At 33.6% G+C, this 18,858-nt stretch overlaps 1 protein-coding gene across 1 annotated transcript; it reads left to right on the forward strand.

Annotated features, from left to right (window-relative positions):
- The first annotated feature begins 1,136 nt into the window (after positions 1 to 1,136).
- Positions 1,137 to 18,824, forward strand: LOC126771916 (pre-mRNA-processing factor 6). Its single transcript, XM_050492086.1, has 17 exons — positions 1,137 to 1,359; positions 1,443 to 1,502; positions 1,585 to 1,708; positions 1,797 to 1,927; positions 2,760 to 3,019; positions 3,304 to 3,564; positions 4,271 to 4,464; positions 10,308 to 10,578; positions 12,022 to 12,158; positions 12,236 to 12,313; positions 12,394 to 12,610; positions 12,924 to 13,087; positions 13,590 to 13,766; positions 14,827 to 14,960; positions 15,218 to 15,368; positions 15,993 to 16,103; positions 17,260 to 18,824. Exons 1-17 carry the CDS (start codon positions 1,265 to 1,267, stop codon positions 17,482 to 17,484), a joined length of 2,790 nt encoding a protein of 929 aa, XP_050348043.1. The 5' UTR covers positions 1,137 to 1,264; the 3' UTR covers positions 17,485 to 18,824.
- The last annotated feature ends 34 nt before the right edge of the window (positions 18,825 to 18,858 follow it).

An 18,858-nucleotide genomic window follows, 5' to 3' on the forward strand; every position in this document is an offset into this window, starting at 1 on the left:
GACAATTTTCTTCTTGATATCGCTTTAACATGAAATAATACGACAATGCACCATTGTATAACCTTCAATATTACATAGGAATTGTTTCACGGCCTTTTCACTGAATTAGAATCGTTTTCTAACATAAAAATAAGCGAAAATTGAACAAAAAACACAATGAACGAACCAACTGTCAACTTTGTTTCGCTACTTAAGTAGCTAACTAATACTATACTAGTAACGTAATTTTTGTTTTCTTCCTTGTGTAAGTGAGAAGGAACTCGTCATTACGACTATTAGTTTCTCTGTCTACGTATGAGTCGCTAATAATCTTGCGTTCATTAATGATTGTATAAATACCCTATGCAGACTTGGGAAAATAAAAGAAAAGCATACAATTTAAAAGTTGAATTCTCCGCTGCAGGCATAATCTTATGAAAACATTAAATTAAAATTTGATTTGAAATTACATTGGAAATATTTCCATAGATTAAACAAATTCAACTATCAACAATCATAAGTTCCTATTAAGTTAATGGTAAGTTAATTCTATCTACTGAAAAAAATAACGTACTATTACTTCGGTAATCGCTTGATTATCTAAACATTGTTATATTAATATTTAAATTGTATTAGATTACTGAATAATTTGGACTATTATACACATTTATAATATGTTCATAATTTCTTTGCAATAAAAACCATTAGTAAAACTATAGTAATGCTGGTCTCGTGCTATTTGCAAATGTCACTGTGTAGGTGCGCCTTAGCATCGTATCATGTTATAAGCTAACGAATTAAAATAATTTACAAATAAAACATTTTATTTTTAATTTATTGCAATTAATAATTGACTAAAAATTACAACTAGATATTTGAATCTTTAATTATAACTAGTAATGCAAATATTATATTTATTTACTAAACAAATTCAAGTATGTTAATATATTAATGTATATAAAATGATTTTTTATGCACATTTAGTTTCAAAATATTAGTTATAACTATCAAATTTGTAGCGAATATTATTGTGTATTCAAACGGCAAAAATCGATGATTTCAATGAGACTTCATTGATCAATGTACAGGGCAACAATTGTATTTTTTTTTATCAATTATTATTAATTTGTCAAATGAGGACTGTCTATCAATGTCAATGTAGCAAGATTAGTTATAAAACAAATATTTATAATATTTATCACAACTAAGTGTATGTGGCTTTGCAGGTTTATTTTAATTGATCACAAATATTTTTTTTACTTAGTTAACGTGTACAACAAGTAATATGTCTGTGCCGCCTCAAGCTTTTGTCAATAAAAATAAAAAACATTTCCTGGGGATTCCGGCTCCCTTAGGTTATGTTGCTGGTGTTGGTAGGGGGTATGTTTTATCTTATTTGTAGTATATTTTCTGAAATAAGAAACAACAGGTAATTTTTTTAATTTGACAATTTTATGTTACAGTGCTACTGGCTTCACAACTCGGTCTGATATTGGTCCAGCTAGAGATGCGAATGACATATCGTAAGTAGTTTTTATTTATCTGAGTATATTTTTAGCCTATTGTGCAAATATTATATTAAAAATATCGTGTTATATATTACAGTGATGATCGACATGCGCCACCAGCCGCTAAACGCAAGAAAACTGAGGAAGAAGATGATGACGAAGACTTAAATGACTCTAATTATGACGAATTTTCAGGTTACAGTGGCTCATTATTCTCGAAGGTACTTAAAATTAACCATAATTCCTTAATTGATTTTGTTTTTGATAATTAATTAGATAGAAGTTCGTAAATAGTTATATTATTTGTAGGATCCTTATGACAAAGATGACGCAGAGGCTGATGCTATTTATGAATCAATTGATAAAAGGATGGATGAGAAAAGAAAGGAATACAGAGAAAAACGCCTTAAAGAAGATTTAGAGAGATATCGTCAAGAAAGGTAAGAAGTTATACGTTAGTTAGTAGTTATTATTTATATAGTTATACTATATTCATTATAAATTTATCATGAAGATGCGTGGGAGTAGTATAACTAAAGATTAGTTAACTTGCTTAAGAGCCTATATTTCCGCAACCCTAATAGTAATTTTCTCACCGATGCACAATAGTAGCAATCTTGCATACAGGTATTTTTTTTATTATTCAAGGTAATTTTGTGATTTTTTTATGTCGAGAATTTGTTTTATGAAACATGTTTTCAAAATGTATAAGTAATTATAGCTAACTTATATATCCCTAACTTTACTATATTTTAATTAATTTTTTTAATTTTATTTGTTAATATAAAGAAAAATAATAAATAATAATATAAAAATTATATATGTAGGAATTATATATAATATATTATTTTATTTTCAATATCACATTTACATTTTTAATCTTTTTTCTATCCATTTTTGTTATAGTATGTTTAATAGTTATAACTTACTTGCTGTGACTACTTGTAAATGTTAATCATACATAACCTAGTAACCTACAGCTCTCCTCATGTCATTTAAAAATATGTGTAATTGTTTGTTCTATGAAAATTAATAAATAATATGTAATGTACATATTATGTAACAAAGCTTTAATAAATTATCAACTTAAGCTAAATATGATCAAATAGGATTTCGAAACAAAGAAACAAATGTGTTTGAATGTTTATCTAATGTAATTTAATTTTCACAAAAATTGCAAACACTTTTAGTCACTACCAAACATTGAAATAAATGTAAGTATTGCTATGGCTATTTAAAAATGCTTAAGTATAAGACGTGACATATTTATAGGCCAAAGATTCAGCAGCAGTTCTCAGATCTGAAACGTGAATTAAAAATGGTATCCGAAGATGAATGGGCAGCTATACCAGAGGTGGGTGATGCAAGAAATAGAAAGCAACGTAATCCCAGAGCTGAGAGGTTCACACCTCTACCTGATAGTGTGCTGTCTCGCAATCTAGGTGGTGAATCCTCATCAACAATTGACCCTAGCTCTGGTTTAGCTTCTATGATGCCTGGTGTCATGACACCCGGAATGTTGACTCCTTCAGGTATTAATGATTAATTTTTTACATATTTATAGATAAGCAAAAGTTATATAATTTGAAAATAAGTTGCACAAACAAAAAAAATAATTTCAGCTGGTTATCTATGTACTGCGTTTTGGTATATCATGTTTACTGTTTGATTAATGTGTGATTAACTTAAGACGTTAGATTTTATTTTTTGTATTAGTTTGTGGTTAATCACAATTCAACTGTACATATTAATTAAGGTATTTAACATCTTCTGTATATTAAAGACAGAAACATTAATGATTTTTTTTATTTCATAGGCGATTTAGATCTCAGGAAAATAGGTCAAGCAAGGAACACACTTATGACAGTAAAGCTATCCCAAGTTTCTGATTCAGTAACAGGTCAAACCGTAGTGGACCCGAAAGGTTATCTCACCGATTTACAATCAATGATACCTACGTATGGGGGTGATATAAATGATATAAAGAAAGCAAGACTGCTATTAAAGTCTGTGAGAGAGACTAATCCCAACCACCCTCCGGCCTGGATCGCTAGTGCTAGGTTGGAAGAAGTCACAGGTAAATAATAAAAATTATATGTAAGCCTTTTTGTAGATGAAAATAATGTTTATTAGACTATTGCACAGCAAAGGTGTACGATGTAGCTGTTTTGTTTGCTTTTTATGTGCATGTTCAATATAATAATGTGTTCTTTTTTGACAATTAGTAAGGTTCACAATGTGGGTATAAAAATTTCAATAAAGTGAATTGTAACAGCTAAAATTCTCATCTGCGCGCCCCACCTTAGAATGTATCATCACTTTCCATCAGGTTTGATAACAGTCAAGCCCTAGCTTATATATTTATAAAAAAATAGGTTACTGGACATTTAATAATTTTGTTTTAAATTTTTTTTCTTTGACCATTTTATAATAGCATATTATATATTTAATGTATACCGTAACCGTAATAGCCAGTGAATGTCCCACAGGAGGCCTTTAGCTCAGCGCTAAAGGCCTCCTCTCCTCTTTTGGAGGAGAAGATTTGGAGCTTATTCCACCACGCTGCTCCAATGCAGGTTGGTGGAATACACATGTGGCAGAATTTCAGTGAAATTAGACACATGCAAGTTTCCTCACGATGTTTTCCTTCACCGTAAAGCACGAGATGAATTATAATCACAAATTAAGCACATGAAATTTTAGTGGTGCTTGCCCGGGTTTGAACGTCATCATCGGTTAATCATATATATATATTGGTTTATAGCGATCAAATAAAATTTCAGGTAAAATTCAATCAGCACGGAATCTTATCATGAAAGGCTGTGAAGTAAATCCAAGTAGTGAAGAGCTGTGGCTGGAAGCAGCTCGCCTGCAACCGCCCGATACCGCCCGCGCTGTGATCGCACATGCGGCTAGGAATTTGCCACACAGTGTTCGAGTTTGGGTGAAAGCGGCTGATTTGGAACAGGAGACAAAGGTAAAACTTAAGTATTTCAGAAAATTCATCCAGTAATTAGGTCTCACTTACTTAGTAGAAGGCACTTACTTATTTTATATAATGCGAAAGCGATTGAATGATTTGGATCGTCAAGCTCCTAAAATTTAGTATAGAATTGACATTTCATATTTTTTTTAATAATTAGTGAATGCTAAGCGAAACGGAGCGAGCGAATGCCTAACAGTTAGAAGATTTTTTTTTTATTTTAATCTTATTCCCTATTTCGTTATAAAACAAAACTGTCTTATACTTGGTGGCTCGGTACAAGCGCGTCTGAGTAGATACCACTCACAGATTGCATATTCTACCATACTTAGTATTGTTGTATTCTGATTTGAAGGGTGAGTGAGCCTGTGTAACTGGCACAAGAGACATAAAAACTATAAACTTAATTCCCGTGATTGGTACATTGGAGATTGTAAGGGATGGTTAATATTTCTCACAGAACCAAAGCATGGGTTGTGGTGGTGACCACTTACCATCAAATGGCTCAATTTGCCAGTCTACATACCTATTTTATAGACGTTTTTATAGACGTTTGAGGAAAACCGCCTTCACGCACTAGACGAAAAGCGCCAGTTAAGAAAAGAGAGACCTAAGCCATCCTACACATACACATACAACTCTGTGGGCCAACTGTATTGTAACACGTGTCGTAGGGTTTTTAAAACCAAATTTGGTCTAGCGAGCCACATTAGGGCTCATGCTAGAAATAACAATTAATTTCTAGGGTCGCCGTCATCGAAATCGATGAGGAGGACTATATATATACATATTTTAATCAATCTCAGATCGCGTCTGATTAGTTTTAATTTACTTTGTCCCGTCTATACTTTCTACGCCAATAGATCTTGTTACGAGTGTTAAAATTTAAACGTTATAAATTAAAATTAATGCTTATTCAGATTTCTTATCTATCTATAATAAGAAGCTATCACTTACAAATATTATTGTAATGACTTATGATATCCGGCGGGTGTTGCCGTGCAGTTCAAATAAGGCGTACGCAGCGTCCATTTCATAAGACGTAGACATTTTAACGAGAAATTAACTGCAATTTAAAATAAATAAATATTTCTTAATAAAAGCTCACTAAGAAACAGTAAAACTATTTATGGACTCGATTTTGTTTAGTAGTTACAGTTCAAATATAATTTTTTTTTATTTGTTTTATGTATGGCCTAGTATTTCCCTATGCACAATTGACTCAAGTATCTTACCGCAATTAGATATTAATGATATAGGACGATAAGCAGTTACATCACCTACATCACCCCCTTTGTGGATTTTTTCAAAAATAATGGAGGTAATCCATCAGGACCGGATGATTTGTTCGTATTCAAAGACTGAAGACATCTCAAAACGTCGACTTCTTCTACGAACAATTTACTGAGTGACATAACGTTGCCATATGGATTAGTAATATCTGGTGTTGGCAGTACCGAGTATTCAGGGCTTAAATTATATGTATTCTGGAAATGCTTGGCGAAAACGTTAGCTAAGTCCTGCCCACCCACTGCTTTATCGATTCCTAGGGTCATTTCATTGGGAATTGAAGTACAGTTACTTATTTTACTTTTAATAAAATACCAAAAATACCTTGGATTTCGACGTAAATTATTAGGTGTATTATTTATATGGTTAGTATAACATTCTTTTACCAAAGCCTCACATCGTTCTTGTAACAAAGAGTAACTAAGTTTATCCATTTCATTTCCGTAAGTTTTGTATCGTTTATGGTATTTCGCTTTTTCTCTAAGAGCTTTAATAAGGGATAAGGAATACCAGACAGGCAATCTCTCATTCGTCGGCAATTTAACTGGAGTAAGTTCATGAATAATTGACATTAATTTCGAGTAAAATACTTCAACCATTTCATTAACATCCCAGCATCCTAACCATATAACTGTCCAATCTATATTTTCTAAGGCAGTATTCAGCGCTTCATAGTCACATTTTGTATAATTGTTTCTTAGGATTTTATTATACTTGACAGTGGCATATGAGGACTTTTGAATTAATATTTTGAGAGGGGGATGATGAATGTCAGACTGTACGTGAGGTGCTGATACTTTGGAAATAGCTATGCAAGCTGGGTCAGTAGAAAAAACTAGGTCTAATATTTTTCTATTTTCATTCAAAACACTGTTACATTGGTACAGATTATTGAATGTAATGGTGTCTACAAATATATTTACTACGTAACCATCTGAAATCGATGGTAATAGAAAAATAGATTCAGCATTGTACTCCCACAATACGTCACTTAAGTTAAAGTCCCCCAGCAACATAATAGATGACTTTTATAAGTTATATAAAACGATAAGTTATATAAAAACGTGTCAACATAATTCCCATCTAAAGGTGGTGGCAGGCAGGCAACACACATATGAACACTGCTGCTCCCTCCTAATTTCAAACTAATCCTTATGGATTAGTCCTCACACGCCGACTCCCAATCATACTTTCGAGTAACTTCAAATTTCTTAGAGACAGCAATCATTACGCCGCCCCCATCTTTTTTGTGAGAAGAAAATGAGAAGGAATATCTATCACGCCTAAATATGTTATATCTCTGATCAATTACTTCGTAATCATATACAGTATCGTTTAGCCACGTTTCGGTCAAAATTATCATATCATAATCATTAGCCAATACGGATAAATGAAAATTTTCTACCTTCATCTTAAGCCTCTCACATTTTGGTAATAAATACTTAAATTGAATTTTATAATGAATTAAAACATAAATACGCATGGTTTACATTGATTAAATGAATAAAGTTTATAGATTTTGTAAAAAGCCTTTATCCTTAACTATTTTAGCCTCCGACTTAATATTCTTACGCACGAAGATTTTCCCATTGCGTATCCAAACAAACTCGTAATTCTTCTCTTTTGCGACTATCCTGGTAGCTGCATGCAATTGTTTATTCACAGGCGAAAGATGTTCCATCGCATAAATGGGCCGATTGACTTCAAATCCAAGGTGTGTTGTATTGAGCTTATTATCTTTATTCTTAAGGTTGTATAATTTGACAGCTGCTAGAAAATTGTCACGAACTCTTGGGCTAATCATTTTTATAATAATGCTGCGAGGTCTTTTGCTCCCCGAGTTGTATTTAGCAACCCTGTGGCAATTTAACACATCTTTATCTGATAATTGGTACGACACAGTGCTTGCAAGTTGCTTAATGTGGGTAAACAAATTTTCAGATTTGCTTTCTGGTATGCATTGAAGTTCAAGGTTGGAGTCTCGGGATCTCTGCTCTATTTCCGCGAGCTCCGCTTTTACTTCATGTAGTTTTGTTCGCAGAGTATTGTTTTCAGCTACAACATTCGAAATCATCTTTGAGTTTTCTTTATTAAAATTCACTTGATCGTCATGGACTTCCGATAAGAAACTCACAGTCTTTGTAACCTCATCAAGTTCTGTACGCATTTCAGAAACTTTTGTGCCAAGTTCTTAGATATCCTTTCGGAGATTACATAAAGATGAGTCGAATTTATTTAAACATGCCTGTTGCTCTTTAAATTTGTCATTCATCTCACTCCTTAAGCTACGAATTTCATCAAGAATCATATCCTGAATAGATGATGTATTAAGAGTACAAGCATCCGGAGATTTATTGGAGCCAGTAGGAGACTTTTTCTTTGTATTATATTTTAAACTATTGTCTTCCGCCTTCAAAGTGTGTTTATCGCAGCCTGGACACATCCACTTGGATCGTGAAATCGCAGTCGTTTCATTATATTTCACGCATTTTTGATGATAATGGTTAGAGCAATTTGTTGACGAACATCTTATACGCTTTTGAGTTACCAGAATATTCGCAGTACACAAAGAGCATAACACCATTGTTAAAAAAAAAAAAAAAGATAAAATATATATATATTATTAATAGTACTTCTTGGATTTGAACCCAGCGTGTTACGGCTTTAAATGTATAGACGATACCGTTCGGCCAACGTTGAGTTTTGTCAAAGAAGTGAAATTACTCTACTGGTTATTAAACGACTGTTGTTTGTTATTTTTTGTTTTCTATTTGTAAGTTGCACGTAGGTATTCACTCAATAGTAAACTTGTGCCCACCGGCATTCACTTCATTACTAAATGTATTTTAACACATATCACTTAAGTTTTTATTAAATATTTTTACACTATATGTAGATTGTCCTTTAGTAAATAAAGTAAAAATTATATACTATTTAAATTACTAAAACTAAACTAACAAAAATTAAAATAAAATAATTACAGGCGCAAGGGACATAAAAAAGGCCCATATGATCGTCCGCCTTCCTATTCTATAAAAAAAAATAAGCCGATAACAATTGTCAGCAGTTACTCAAAGTACCATTCTTTTCAATTGTCCATTCCAGGTATAAAAGATAAGGTACATGTTTCCGGCTAAACTCGGCCGCTAAGCATTACTTTGTAAGACAAGGCAACCTCAATAAACCTATTGTTTATTTTCCTTATGCTTATTGAATGCTCTTTTCAAAAACGAATGTTTCTACCTGAATCTTTTTAAACTATTATACTAAAGTTGTACTAAACAATATAACCGATTAAGTCCAAATACAGTTGAATAAAAACATTTTCTGAAATGTTTGTTAACTCTTATTATAAAAATTTCATTATTTAGTATTAATATTTTATCTGAAAAAATACATGTTTAATATAATATTTTCATTAAATCTCTTAACAATAAATTTGAATGTAAATAATAATTAATTAAAAAAAAATTAAACAGGTGGCCTAGCCTATAAGATCATGATTATTTTAATGTTATGTATCGGATTGCCGGAGAGAATACTGTAGTCTATTGAGCTATCTTTTTCATTAAATTAATTAATTTTAAATAAAAGTCACATAATTGATTGATAATCACACATACCGGTAACTTGTGTCCCGGTTCCCCTGACCCCAAATAACTAATTCTAATTTTTAGTTTACTATTAATTAGATGAATTCGAGCAATCGGATTTATAGGGAGAAATATTTTCTTTCTCAACTATTTTGCGCTTCTTCTTATTTTGTTCGCGTGTTCTAAGCATTTTGCTTTCGTCAGAACATTTTGTGGTAATACTGGTTCTAAACACAAATTTAATTTTAAAGTTCTTTCTTTAAAGTCGAGATGGCCCAGTGGCAAGAACGCGTGAATCTTAACCGATGCAACCGGGCAAGCACCTCTGAATTTTCATGTGCTTAATTTCTGTTTATAATTCATCTCGTGCTTTTCGGTGAAGGAAAACATCGTGAGGAAACCTGCATGTGTCTAATTTCATCGAAATTCTGCCACATGTGTATTCCACCAACCCGCATTGGAGCAGCGTGGTGGAATAAGCTCCAAACCTTCTTCCCAAAAAGGGAGAGGAGGCCTTAGTCCAGCAGTGGGACATAAACAGGCTGTTACTGATGTTATATTCTTTACGAGCTCTCATGTTACTGTTTGTGAAGTCATCGCGTTCTTTTGCAAATGTTGAATCATAGCCTCCAAGAGGACTCTAAAAATAATTATAAACAGAAGTTATTTAGTAATGTCTAATCATTAACATTAATAAATGCTTTCAATAGTACTTACTATGTTTAATTACTAATTTTCTTTAATTAACGATTCCTTTAATTATTTCTTACGTAATCTTTAATCCTTTCGTTATTATATTAAATTGTAATTTCTATTATATGAATATTTTCAAAAAAAATGATGAATTATATTTTCATCTTCTTGGAATGATCGTTTAAAGCGTCGATTAAAGCGATCGTATGTTTGTTATATACAAATAATATGTATAAGTATATTTTAATATCTCGTCACTAGGCGAAGCGCCGTGTATATCGCAAGGCATTAGAACATATACCCAACTCCGTGCGTCTTTGGAAAGCAGCAGTCGAATTGGAAAATCCGGAAGATGCTCGAATATTACTATCCAGAGCTGTCGAGTGTTGTCCCACCAGCGTTGAACTTTGGCTAGCATTGGCAAGATTGGAGACGTATGAAAATGCAAGGAAGGTGTTGAATAAAGCTCGTGAAAATATACCCACTGATCGGCAGATTTGGGTAACGGCTGCCAAACTCGAAGAAGCTCACGGTGAGTTTTTTTACTTTTATTTATGTAACGTGCACTTACATTACGGTGTTAATTAAAAGTTAATATACACTCAAGCATGGTCTTATAATATTATACTATAAGCTTATCGGAGAAAAATAATAATCTTTATGTCAGAAAATTGTATTTACCTTTTTAACGTTTCAAAGAATATTTAGTCAGAGACATTTAGACAATGGAAATAAAATTATCCAAATAACAATAAATAAATATGCGCGCTAGCAGAGCGAAGACGTTATATGCAGTTAGTAGTATTAATGTATTGAGTTACAATGTTCATATGAATACAAAATAAATAATCCTTGCTACTGTTTTACCAATAAATTGCTGGTTCACAGACTGAACTTTCTTTTTATAGTATAGGAAAGCGGACGAGCATATGGGCCACCTGATGGTAAGTGGTCACCAACGCCCATAGACATTGGCATTGTAAGAAATGTTAACCATCGCTTACATCACCAATGCGCCACCAACCTTGGTAACCAAGATGTTATGTCCCTTGCGCCTGTAATTACACTGGCTCACTCACCCTTCAAACCGGAACACAACAATACCAAGTACTGCTGTTTTGCGGTAGATTATCTAATGAGTGGGTGGTACCTACCCAGACGAGCTTGCACAAAGCTCTACCACCAGTAAACTTCGTTACTTTCTTTTGCCTCCAATTATATCTCGTCAGTTATTAGTTTTCATCGTTTGTACGTTAATTTTGTAAATATCTTAGCTCAAACCCTCTATTCATAAAACTAAACTATTTTTGGTCCTATTCAATGAATAAAGATGAAATATTAACGTCTGTTTCTAAAGGTGAAACTGGCAATTATCACAATTTATCCCGTTTGTTATAGGGATTGTTCGTTATTATCTTGTTCTTATATTAATTGACAAAAAATATCCAAAATAATTTTAATGCCAAATTATTTAACATTAACTAGGCTTAACTTGTATCCTGTGAATTTCCGTAAGTTATAGTCTTACATATAAACTTCTTCTTTCGAATCAGAATCAAGAATAATATCTAAATAAATAAATATATATAATAATAATCAAGAATAATATAAAATTAAGGATCAGAAAGAGATAAATTAGTGTTTGATTAAACAGTTGCTAAGTAACGTTTATAAATAATGCCGCTAATGCTCTGTAACGTGAAATATAAATGAACACGTAATTTTGTTGGTATTTCTATTAAAATAAAATTATCAATATCGTAGAAACTACCTGAAGTTAAATAACTATAAAAAAAATTAAACTTAATGATATATTAATTTATGTCAATCGATTTTTAAATGTAATACAATCGTGTAAGACTCATTTTCCTGTGGCTACAAATTTTAAGGTATGCCTTGGTGCCCTATTTTAAATTAGAATCTATATTCTACATCTCTATTTCTCTATTCTATATCTCTATTTTACTGTACACAGGCAACACTCACATGGTGGAGAAGATCATAGACCGTGCTATAACTTCTCTTAGTGCAAATGGTGTGGAAATTAACAGGGAACATTGGTTTAAAGAAGCAATGGAAGCTGAGAAATCGGGGGCAGTTCACACGTGTCAGGTAAAATATATAAACGTTTATGTTATTATTAAAATTACGATTATTAAGAATCACTCATACTCGAACTTATCTTAAAGGCAATCATTCGCGCGGTGATAGGAACTGGAATCGAAGCAGAAGATCAAAAGCATACTTGGATGGAAGACGCTGAGGCGGTAAGTTGAAAAGTTTTCTATTATTTTAATAATTAAGAGCCGAAATGTTTTAAAAAAATTACCAAGGTATATTATTACAGTGTGCGAACGACGGCGCATATGAATGCGCACGCGCAGTGTACGGTTACGCTCTATCCGTATTCCCATCCAAAAAGTCTATATGGCTAAGGGCTGCATATCTCGAGAAACAGCATGGAACTCGAGCTAGTCTTGAAGCTTTGTTACAACGAGCGGTTGCCCATTGCCCCAAGAGCGAGGTGCTTTGGCTGATGGGAGCAAAGTCCAAGTGGTTAGCAGGTAAGAAACTGTGTATTTTTTTTTCTCATTTCGTAGGAAGACAAACAAACGAGTTTCTTATCGATAACTGGTCAGGCCTTTGTTGTTTTATTGCTTTAGCAATGTTAAGAATGGAAAATATTTTACAAAATATTGCTATATCGACTTTTGTTTTATGATATAATAAAAAAAAAAACAATTAATTATATTTACCGTGACATTTCATAACTTATGAGATGGCTATAATAAAAGATACACTCGTCTGTTTGTTTGCTTTCTAAACGAAACTGGAAACTACAGTTAAAATAAGAATAATAATGAGTAATATTTTCAGGTGATGTACCGGCCGCCCGAGGTATTCTGTCACTGGCCTTTCAAGCAAATCCCAATTCTGAGGAAATTTGGTTGGCTGCTGTTAAACTGGAGAGTGAGAACAAAGAATACGACAGAGCCAGGCGACTCTTAGCCAAGGCTAGGGCTTCTGCTCCCACACCACGGGTAATGTTATAAATTTCATAAAGACAAAACTTACATAAAATATTAATTTTTTGATAAAATTAGAATGTTGAGATGGCCCAGCGTTAAGAACGCGTGAATCTTAACCGATGAACGTGGGCTCAAACCCGGACAAGCACCTCTGAATTTTCATGTGCTTAATTTCTGTTTATAATTCATCTCGTGCTTTTCGGTGAAGGAAAACATCGTGCCTCAACCTGCATGTGTCTAATTTCATCGAAATTGTGCCACATGTGTATTCCACCAACCCGCATTAGAGCAGCGTGGTGGAATAAGCTCCAAACCTTCTCCTCAAAAAGAGAGAGGAGGCCTTAGCCCAGCAGTAGGACATTTCCAGGCTGTTACTGTTAAAAATATAGTTTCATTTAAAATTATACACCAAAGTAAAATCATGTAAACAACAGCTTTTGTCCAAAATAATAAATACGTTATCGTCAAAAACATACACAAACTACGAACATCAAATAACTTTAATAATCTATAGGTAATGATAAAATCAGCAAAATTGGAATGGGCTTTAAATAACCTCGATGTTGCTTTGAATCTATTGGAAGAAGCAATCAAAGTATTCAGCGATTATGCGAAGTTGTACATGATGAAGGGGCAGATAGAGGAGCAAATGGAAAAAGATGATGAAGCACACAACACTTATTCCCAGGGTGTAAGTACAGTTGTTTTTAAAATCTATGATTTTAAACTATGCTAGCAATAGACAATACTGTTTATTGCTAGCATACACTCTGTGTACGATATTACTTATATAAAAAAATTGTTAAATCATTTAAAATAAATAAATCATTCAGCATAATAATGTCCTCCAGACCGATTTCGGCCACGGCGGCCAATCTCAAGAGAGATTAGCCAACTACGCAGGAGATATTATAGTGCACAAGTGTGTGCGCAAACACAGGTGCACTCTCTCTCTCTTCCCTCACTCTCATAATCCGATGGGACGGCAATCCGACACGACCGGAAAGGGTTCAGGCGCAGGACCAACGGCTTTATGTGCTTTTCGAGGCACGTGAGTGTACATACTTTCAACTTCCAGACTCCGGGCTGCTAATTAGAATTTTCAGAGAGAAAAACCCAATAACTTTTTATTAGTCCGACCTGGGGGAATTGAACCCAGGACCTCCGGATCTGCGGCCTTACATCAAGTCACTAGACCTACAAGGCAGTTAAATTCAGCATAATTCGTGTTTATAATTCATCTCGTGCTTGACGGTGAAGGGAAATATCGTGAGGAAACCTGCATGTGTCTAATATCATTGAAATTTATCACATGTGTATTCTACCAACCCGCATTCGAGCGGCGTGGTGGAATAAGCTCCAAACCTTCTCAAAAGGGGAAAGGAGGCCTTAGCCCAGCAGTGGAACATTAACAGGCTGTTACTGTTATATAAGTAATATAATTTGATAATATGGACGATGCAAAAGCAAAAATTTAAAAGGAGTTTATTCTACACTATAGTATAAGAATACTATAAAGCATCATGTTTTATAGTAAGGGAACAAATTAGCAATTTACAAATAAATATAGTAAAGGCAATATTTTACATTACCCTATAATATATTGCTTTCTTTATTGTGTAAGAACATATTAATTATTATGCTTATTTAGTATTACGTCATTAAATCGTATCAATAAAATGATGAACATTGTCAAACATTAAAAAAAACATATTTGTAATTATTTGTTAATATGTACTCTACGATTTTAGTTGAAAAAATGCGCAACTTGTGTCCCAATGTGGATCTTATTGTCAAGGCTAGAAGAGAAATTAAAGCACGTCACAAAAGCCAGATCGGTTTTGGAGAAAGCAAGACTTAGAAATCCTAAGAATCCAGACTTGTGGTATGTATTCTTTTTTTAAATCAATATTTTTTTTAATTTTCTATGATACATTTGGCAAAAAGTAAATCAAGTACAAAAACTGATCCTTACTCGAAATAACTTTATAATATATTATTTAAATTAAAACTCATCGGGGGATTGCATATCCTGTACATGCAACATGGTGAAGTGGTCATAATGTTGGTGGTCGCTACAACTCATGAGCTTATGTATCGGTGTGGTGAGTTGACGTAATGACACGGGCGTCCGCCGCGCAGGCTGGAGAGCGTTCGTCTGGAGCGTCGAGCGGGCTGCGCCGAGGTGGCGGGCTCGCTGCTGGCCAAGGCGCTGCAGGACTGTCCCACCGCTGGGCGACTGTGGGCCGACGCCATCTTCATGGAGGCGCGACCGCAGCGCAAGACCAAGAGTGTGAGTACACCCGTGCCAGTTACGCGCTACATGCACCAGCAAAACACTTGAATAGGTGGTGGGAGGAGGCTCTTGAATAGTGTTGCCATATGTCAATGACGTCATAGCAGTGTACACTGACAATTTTTTTTTCTGTAAGCATTTTGGTATTGTATAAAATGCATTTAAAATAGTTTACGTTAGATTTTAACAAGTTTTATTGTACACACTTTCGCATTAATTAATATTAACTTATATTAATAAATACGAAGACAAAAGATTAGTAAGGATTGATTTAAAAATTAATCAAAATTGTTTAAAGAAAATATTATTATTGTCTATTGAGTTTAGTTACATGCAGTACCAACTTAGATAGACAATTGATGCAGAAAAAATAAGAGGTATTACAAACTTTCATGATAAAAATTGGATAGTCATGTTTTGAAAAAACTATATGCTTGCGTTAAGTAAAAGCGTAGCTATCCATACTAAGCGGGTTTGTTTTGAATTGTTATCTCGAAGTGATCGGCGAGTATCATCTACCTGTATTGGTATTTGAAATAAACTTTCAGCATTGGAGATCATTTATTGAGATGGGGGGGGGGAGCACTAACGTAAAATGTATTTGTGAATTTTTGCGTGCAGGTGGACGCGTTAAAGAAATGCGAGCACGACGCGCACGTGCTGCTGGCCGTGTCGCAGCTGTTCTGGACGGAGAGGAAGCTCAACAAGTGTCGCGAGTGGTTCAACCGGACTGTGAGTGTATTGTACAACGTTATAACTGAACTATTATACGACAAGCCGGTTGGCGTGGTTGATGGATGCTTGCCTTTCACGCCGAAGGTTGTGGGTTCGATTCCCACCCAGGACAGATATTTGTGTGCATGAACATGTCTGTTTGTCTTGAGTCTGGGTGTAATTATCTATATAAGTATGTATTTACAAAAGAAAAATAGTATTTGTAGTATATCAGTTGTCTGGTTTTCATGGTACAAGCTCTGTATAAGCTTAATTTAGGATGAGATGGCCGTGTATGAAAAATGTCCCAGGGTATTATTATTATTATTTTAATATCATTCATTTCATTATTATTATTAAAAGCTATTATATATAATACTTGTTTACAATAAAAAAAGCCGAGATGGCTTAGTGGTTCGAACGCGTGAATCTTAACCGATGACCGTGGGTTCAAATCCGGGCGAGCACCACTGAATATTCATGTGCTTAATTTGTGCTTATAATTCATCTCGTGCTATACGGTGAAGGAAAACATCGTGAGGAAACCTGCATGTGTCTAATTTCATTGAAATCCTGCCACATGTGTATTCTACCAACCCGCATTGGAGCAGCGTGGTGGAATAAGCTCCAAACCTTCTCCTCAAAAGGGAGAGGAGGCCTTGGCCCAGCAGTGGGACATTAACAGGCTGTTACTGTTACTGTTACTGTTTACACTCGGTACTGAGAACTGATTCATGTTTGTAACTTGATCATAGCTGTCTCACTGATCTAGTGGCTAGCTTATTATTATGAAGCTTCAGATTCCGAGGTCCTGTCATGTCCTGAGGTTTTGTCATTATGATGATAAATCAATATTATGATATAATAAACATTCGTGGTGTTTTTCAGTCATATTTTATTTTCATGATATAAACATATCAAATAATAAAAAAATATAAATATTTTCCGTTTAAAATCTCAATTTCAAAATTTAATTTACAATATAAACTTTCCGTTTAATTTATAAGCATGATAACATAAGTTTTTCTTAATACCATTTTTTAATTATCATGAAGGCAATGGAATTTCTAAACATTGTAATCATGAATAATTGATTGTCCGAGTCCGAAAATTAGATTTAAAAAAAATACAATTTTGTTACTATCGCTAATATTTTTTTTTAATTTATGAATAGGTTAAAATCGACCCAGACCTAGGCGATGCTTGGGCATTCTTCTATAAATTCGAGTTAATACACGGCACCGAACAGCAACAAGAGGACGTAAAGACTCGCTGCAAAGCTGCGGAGCCGCATCACGGCGAGCACTGGTGCAAGGTCTCGAAGGATATCGCCAACTGGTGCTTCAGTACCGAACAAATACTTCTGCTTGTTGCGAAAAATCTACCCGTTCCGACATAGATTATAAACAGGTAGAAGTGCATTTTATTTTATCTGTAGCTATTGTATACGATAAAGCACAGAGTTATATGTTTGATGTTTTTATATAAAAGTAAATGCAATTTGTGTTGTAATTACTACATAAATATTAACATTGATTGTTAAGTCCAGTGGTCCATCGTTTTTTTTTTTAGGTTAAAATATTGGTATTTTTAATCACATTAAAGATTTGTCAAACCTTGTAATAATCCAAACAATGTGACTTATTTTAAGAACTGTAGACCAAAAGGACTTTAAATACCTGATAATATGGATTTTCTATGATTTTTAAAATTATAAGAATGACTGCACTTATAGAAAATATGTACAACTTCTGGTATTATAATGCCTATATACATATGTATATAAGCAAATAAATAATTTAATAGTATGCATTTTAACTATTCCTCTTTTGTAATAGTTTTTATTATTTAAATATAAGTTTTGTCATTTCTCTTATATACATGTATCGTAAGATGTCGTCGTTAATTTACGTCACTGCCGAACATTATAATATAAACACACGAATATCTTATCTTCTTCTTCTTTTTCGTCGTGTCACTCTTGTCAGAGCGGTCGTGGTCGCCATGAAGTATTATAAATTATTCGGCGCAGATGTTATTCGCCTTACGAGCCTGCGCCATATGTCCCTGTAAGCCTCGTGCATTCATGCAAAGGACCGCCAACAGTTGTTTTTATTTGGTCGGTCCATCGCATGGGCGTCCTTCCACGTGGTCTGATGCCATCCACCTTGTCTTGAATAACAAGGCGTTCAATGGAGTCATTTCCTAGCCGGGAGACGTGTCCAAAAATGTTAATATGTTATCTTGATAAAGAATAATAACGTTGAAGAATTAATTTAGAATAACTTATAAACCTGAGAATAGTTTATTGAGTAATTATCCTTGGAAAAAGTTTTTTTCGGACCGTTTAATGGAAGCCTAATAAATGATTATTAACAAATAGACCAAATTAATCCGACTATACATTTCCTCGCCACCAATTTGACTTTTACGAGCCGCAACTTCAAAACGGCAAAGTTAGAATTTTCGTACATATTTGTATTAATTTATTCTTATCAAAAATTTTTATTTCATTCTCTATTTGTATCAATGTAGATATATATGTTGGTCCCCAAAATATAATGAAAATTAAATTGTTTTTTAGATAAGTAATTTGTATGTGTATTTTATATGATGGCTCTTCAAAGAGCTGGTTTAAGGTAAACCCTGGAATATAATTAATGTAAGCAATTACATTGTCGTACATAGTTTTATGTCTTCTGTAAATTAATGTATTTCACTATACAATATAAACTAGAGTACAAATTGTTGTTTTTCTTTTGGAAATTAATTA

This window comes from Nymphalis io, chromosome 11 (assembly GCF_905147045.1).
Source record: "Nymphalis io chromosome 11, ilAglIoxx1.1, whole genome shotgun sequence".
Classification (NCBI taxonomy): domain Eukaryota; kingdom Metazoa; phylum Arthropoda; class Insecta; order Lepidoptera; family Nymphalidae; genus Nymphalis; species Nymphalis io.

Bases quoted from the DNA above. Each gene is read 5' to 3' on its own strand.
- LOC126771916 (XM_050492086.1), top strand. From the start codon at position 1,265: ATGTCTGTGCCGCCTCAAGCTTTTGTCAATAAAAATAAAAAACATTTC. The intron at 10,579-12,021 runs GTGAGTTTTTTT...TACTGTACACAG, and splicing joins CAAACTCGAAGAAGCTCACG to GCAACACTCACATGGTGGAG. The intron at 13,767-14,826 runs GTAAGTACAGTT...CTACGATTTTAG, and splicing joins ACAACACTTATTCCCAGGGT to TTGAAAAAATGCGCAACTTG.